We start from the raw sequence: 6181 nt of genomic DNA on the forward strand, positions 1-6181 counted from the left end.
TTTTCAAGATTGGCACTAGCTCCTCTAATCACAGTTGCCCGCTGACCAAAATCTGAAATGCTGCTCCTGCAGTGGGCGGCGCTGGTGAAGAGGATCCAGGGAGTGAAGGGGATGGGAGTAAAGGAAAGAACAACAGGGACGCAGCCTTGGGGGAGGAGGCCGGGCAGGGGGTGGGGCCTAGGAGTTCCAGTTACCAGCAATTAGTTAATGAGTAGAACACAGACCCATTCCCCAGTTTATCACACAGACACAGCATACTAAGCCAGGAAAGGATTTAATATCTCTTTGGCTGTCCAGTCAGTGATGCAGAGAAGAGAGCCCAGCACCCTGTCACCAGTCAGCTCTGCAGGGAGTTCTGTCTGAGAGCCAGAGCAACAGGGGGAAACTTTAGGTTCCTTTATGAGTAACCAGCTGGAGCAGCCATTTCCAGATCTGTTTGGTCCTTATCCCATAGATGATTGGGTTTAGCATGGGAGGCACCAGGAGGTACACATTGGCCATGAGAACATGAAACCATAGGGCCACATTGTGGCCAAAACGGTATGTGAGGGAGGAGAAGATAACTGGTATGTAAAAGGTTAAGATGGCACAGAGGTGGGAGACACAGGTCCCAAAAGTCTTGAGCCGGGCGTCCTTTGTGGGGAGGCTGAAGATGGCCCTAAGGATCAGAATATAGGACACGGCGATGAAAAACACATCCAGACCAGGCACACAGAATGCCACAAAGAGACCATAGTAGATACTAACAGGTGTTTCGGTGCAGGCCAGCTTCACCACAGCCATGTGCTCACAGTACGTATGCGGGATGATGTTGGTCCTGCAATATGGCCAACGCCTTGTCAGGAAGGGATAAGGCAGTACCAGCATGGCACCACGCAGCACTATGGCCAGTCCAATCTTGAACACCATGCGGTTTGTCATGGTGGTGAAATGTCTAAGGGGATCACAGATGGCCACATAGCGATCCACTGCCATGGCAACAAAGATCCCTGACTCCATCACTGAGGAGCAGCGAAGGAAGTACATTTGGGCGAGGCAGGCACTGAAATCGATCTCCCTGGAATTGAACCAGAAGATGCTCAGCATTTTGGGCAGTGTGGACGTGGACAGGACCAGGTCGGTGACGGCCAGCATACAGAGGAAATAGTACATGGGCACATGGAGGCTCGGCTTCCTCTTCACAATGAACAGGATGCTGAAGTTCCCCAAGATGGCTATGGCGTACATAGCGCAGAAGGGGATGGAGATCCAGACATGGGCAGCCTCCAGGCCAGGAATTCCCAGTAGGATGAAGGTGCAGGGGTTGCTGAACTTGGTTGTGTTGGAATCTGACATGAGAGCCCAGGGTCTAGGGTGATGGTTGCAAAACGAATGCCTGGATGGAGAGACAGCGTTAATGTTGGCAGTTATCTCTTGGCTTCATTGAGTCTGTCTGGTAAAGTGCGAACAGAGAAACACAAGGAAGCCCTGAAACCACAAGTTTGCAGGTGTTAAACAGCTAAATGCTTGAGTCCGTCTGGTAGGAGCTCACAGACACAAACACGGGAAGTCCCATGACACAAGCACTCAGAAACCTGCAAAATCTACCAGACTCAAATACTCAGTGCAACTCCTTATATGAGAACAAAAGGTCATGACAGAGGTAAACAAAAATGGGGCGAAGAATTTAGCTGCATACTTAAGGAATAGCTAATGGGCCATTACCAAAACAGAACTGCCCACCTAGGTAGTGAGGAGAGCTAATGCTTACAATAAAGAGGAAAGGCAAACACACCTCGGGGCTGATCCCTCAGGGTTAGGGAGGAGAGGGACGGGCGGTACAGCTTACAAGCTTTCAGTCACCTCTAATGCAATAAACAATTACCACAGACTGAATGGTCCTGCCTCTGGAATCGATCCTTCCCCCTCTGTCAAATTCCACCCCCGACAGTTAATATGAGATATTAAATACACTGCTGGAGGCTGTTCTCATTGGTGAGGAGATTGGTCCTTGACTTTTTCATTAGAGAGAGATGAGTTATGAACTACTGACCCTACTAATGCTAATTCCATATTTGATGGTGCTCCATGCATCAATAATTCCTACACGTTCTGGTGTGGAAAAGCTTAATTGGCACCAGCAGGAAACACAGGTGTGATACTGGTTATCTCTCACTTCTCAGTAATGGGCAAAACAAAGACAATGATTGGTTTCCTAAAGAATGGGATGGAGAATAACCTGCTTTGAAACATGTTCAGTTTTGGTCACTCATTCTCTATAAAGGATATAAAAGATATAAAGGGGTTTCTAACATAGGCTATGAGAATGGGGAATACTTCCATTTGCAGAGAGACTGAAAAGTCTGGGAATGTTTAGTTAAAAAAAGGAGGGGGAGAACAAAAGAAAAGAATGGAACTGATTACATTCAAAAGGACAAACAGAGAAGAGTTCTCAAATAGTAATATCTATAGACACTTAGTGCTTCAAAAACTAACACCTCAAAGCTGAGGAAAATTATCAGCAAAACTGATTCGGAGGAATAGTTTAGACAGAAAATTGGAAATGAAATGAAAATTTGGAGTTCTTTAAGAAGAATATATTTGATAGCGAAAAAAGCAACAATTACACAAGAACCTGGACAACTTGGGCTAAAAACCCAGTTCAATGGCAAAGAGAAGCCAGCAGGTGGGACGAGGAGAAGCAATATATAACAAATGGGGAAAAGAGAAAAAATATAGCAACAAAAAGGGATTACAGAGAGCTCGCAATAGAAATTGGAAGTTCTGAAAATTGATAAGGGACATGTCAAGGCTGGATCCCCACTTTGAACTTTAGGGTACAAATGTAGGGGCCTGCATGAAAACTTCTAAGCTTAACTACCAGCTTAGCTCTGGTTCTGCTGCCACCAATTTTCAATGGATTCCATTCCTGGGAAGCCTTGAAAATAAAACCTTCACCAAACTCCTGGTGAATACAGATCCAACCCCCTTGGATCTAAAACAAGGAGAAATTAACCATCCCCCCTCCTTCCTTCCACCAACTCCTGGTGAATACAGATCCAACCCCCTTGGATCTAAAACAAGGAGAAATTAACCATTCCCCTCCTTCCTCTCACCAACTCCTGGTGAATACAGTTCCAACCCCCCTGGGATCTACAACAGGGAGAAATTAACTATCCCCCCTCCTTCCTCCCACCAACTCCTGGTGAATCAAGATCCAACCCCCTTGGATCTTAAAACGAGGAAAAATCAATCAGGTTTTAAAAAGAAAGCTTTTAATTAAAGACAAAAGTAAAAATCATCTCTGTAAAATCAGTATGGAAATTAACCTTACAGGGTAATCAAACTTAAAGAGCTCAGAGGACTCCCCTCTAGTCTTAGGTTCAAAGTACAGCAAACAAAGATAAACACTCTAGTAAAAGGTACATTTACAAGTTGAGAAAAACAAAGGAAAACTAACACGCCTTGCCTGGCTATTTACTTACAAGTTTGAAATAGGAGAGACTTGTTTAGAAAAGATGTAGAGAACCTGGATTGATGTCTGGTCCCTCTCAGTCCCGAGAACGAACACACTCAAACAAAGAACACAAACAAAAGCCTTCCCCCCCCAAGATTTGAAAGTATCTTGTCCCCTTATTGGTCCTTTAGGTCAGATGCCAGCCAGGTTACCTGAGCTTCTTATCCATTTACAGGGAAAAGGATTTTGGAGTCTCTGGCCAGGAGGGATTTTATAGTACTGTACACTGGACAGCTATTACTCTTCCCTTCATAGTTATGACAGGACATTAAAGACCTCAGGGGAAAATCCATGCTTGGCAAGGCTAAGGATGAAAAAAAGCAGGTTATTAAGTATATTAAGAAGAAAAGAAATCCTAGAAAAAAATATACAAGAGGTAGAAAAGAAATGTGTTAAGGTTGCAGAAAAGGATGATGTATTCGAGATATATTATTGTCTGCATTTGGAAAGAAGCAGCATGAGGTACTCATATCACATGAAGTGATGAAATACTTTCTAGTCCATTATCACTGAAGTCAGAGGAGCAAAGGTTGAAGGAACTGGGCATATTTAGTCGGGAAAAGGTAAGATTAAGGGGGGACATGATAGCTGTCTTCAAATGCTTGAAAAGCGGCAATAAGAAGATGGAGAAAAGTTATACTGTCTTACCACTGCAGACGGGACAAGAGGCAATGGGTTCAAACTACAGCATAGCAGACATAGTTTAAATCTCATTTAAAAATTCCTAATTATGAGAACAGGAAGATAATGGAACAGATGCCTCGGGAGATTGTGGAAGATTTTCTGCTAGAGGTTTTCAAAAGGATGCTGGATAGCCATCCGTCTTGGATGGATGAGAAGCAACAAATTGTGCCTCTTTGCAGGGGGCCAGACTAGCTAACACTCTCACCATGTGGGTCTCCAATTCAATGATGTAAAATCCTACTGTGCATCAGGCCTTAGTCAAACAGAAGTTATGAAACTCAACACAGGGTTAACGGGGTTAAATTAAATTGCCTGAGTTATGAAGGAAGTCAGACTGGATGATGCAATCGTCCTTTCGGACCGTGAACCCTATGAATCTATCGATAAAGAAAGTAGAGCAGGTATTTATATTTACTGTGTCTCATAACACACGAACAAGGGAACATTGAATTCTATTGAAAGTCTGAACATACAACAGTGCTAAAAGAAATGTGTTTATATAATATATATTCCATATTTGGCCTCTAGAACTCTTTGCCACTGACAATATCGGAGTGAGGAGCTTAGCTGAATGGCATTCAGAAATGGATTAGCATTGTAGGTGATGCTGGTAGCATCCCTTTTGTTAAGGCTGTCTGATACCTTCAATTAGAAGACCTGATTTTGAGTTGCTTATACGTTTGCCAGACTTTAACTGTTTGGACTGAAAATTCCCATTCTGGCTTTCTGCTTCCAGATAAATTGTTTTTTTTTTTTTTCATTGTTTCAGTCATAGAAGTTCAGCCGACTTCTCAAATGAAGCTAGGAGAAAATATGTCTTGCCCATGATGAAAAATTCTTATAATTGTTCCAGTGAGGAGCCCTAGTACCTCCATGCTCTCCAGCAGATAAAAGTCAGATAGCAGATCAGAGCTAGAGCCCTGACATGCAAGAGCAGAAGGTGACAGTCTCTGTGCATTAACATACACCTGACTCCTGATTGTCAGGCTCAACGGGTAGTGATCAATGGCTCAATGTCTAGTTGGCAGCCAGTATCAAGCGGAGCGCCCCAGGGGTCAGTCCTGGGTCTGGTTTTGTTCAACATCTTTATTAATGATCAGGATGATGGGATTAATGGTTCCCTCAGCAAGTTCGAAGATGACACTAAGATGGTGGGAGAGGTAGATATGCTGGAGGGTAGGGATAGGGTCCAGAGTGACCTAGACAAACTGGAGGATTGGGCCAAAAGAAATCGGATGAGGTTCAACAAGGACAAGTGCAGAGTCCTGCACTTAGAACGGAAGAATCCCATGCACAACCACAGGCTGGAAACAGACAGGCTAAGCAGCAGTTCAGCAGAAAAGGAACTGGGAATTACAGTGGATGAGAAGCTGGATATGAGACAGCAGTGTGCCCTCATTGCCAAGAGGCTAACAGCATATTGGGCTGTATTAGTAGGAGCATTGCCAGCAAATCAAGGGAAGTTATTATTCCCCTCTATTTGGCACTGGTGAGGCCACACCTGGAGTATTGCATCCAATTCCCCCCTCCACCCCAACTACAGAAGGGATGTGGACAAATTGGAGAGAGTCCAGCGGAGGACAGCAAAAATGATTAGGGGACTGGGGCTCATGACTTACGAGGACAGGCTGAGGGAACTGGGGTTATTTAGTCTGCAGAAGAGAAGTGTGAGGAGTGATTTGATAGCAGTCTTCAATTACCTGACAAGGGTTCCAAAGAGGATGGAGCTCGGCTATTGTCAGTGGTGGCAGATGACAGAACAAGTAGCAATGGTGTCAAGTTGCAGTTGGGGAGGTCTAGGTGGGATGTTAGGAAACACTATTTCACTAGGAGGGCGGTGAAGCACTGGAATGGGTTATCTAGGGAGGTGGTGGAATCTCCATCCTTAGAGGTTTTTAAAGCCTGCTTTACAAATCCCTGGCTGAGATGATTTAGCTGATGTTGGTCCTGCTTTGAGAAGAGAATTGGACTACATGACCTCTTGAGGTCTCTTCGAACCCT

The 6181-nt window shown here is 44.4% G+C and overlaps 1 protein-coding gene across 1 annotated transcript; it reads right to left on the minus strand.

Moving 5' to 3' along the window:
• Positions 1-387: 387 nt before the first annotated feature.
• Positions 388-1335, minus strand: LOC117888125 (olfactory receptor 52R1-like). Its single transcript, XM_034791286.1, has one exon. The coding sequence runs from the start codon at positions 1333-1335 to the stop codon at positions 388-390; it is 948 nt and encodes a 315-aa protein (XP_034647177.1).
• Between the last annotated feature and the right edge of the window lie 4846 nt (positions 1336-6181).

Source organism: Trachemys scripta, chromosome 1 (genome assembly GCF_013100865.1).
Source record: "Trachemys scripta elegans isolate TJP31775 chromosome 1, CAS_Tse_1.0, whole genome shotgun sequence".
Lineage (NCBI taxonomy): Eukaryota > Metazoa > Chordata > Testudines > Emydidae > Trachemys > Trachemys scripta.

What these genes read in the sequence shown, in the direction of transcription:
- LOC117888125 (XM_034791286.1), bottom strand. Translation starts at nt 1,335, where the DNA reads ATGTCAGATTCCAACACAACCAAGTTCAGCAACCCCTGCACCTTCATC.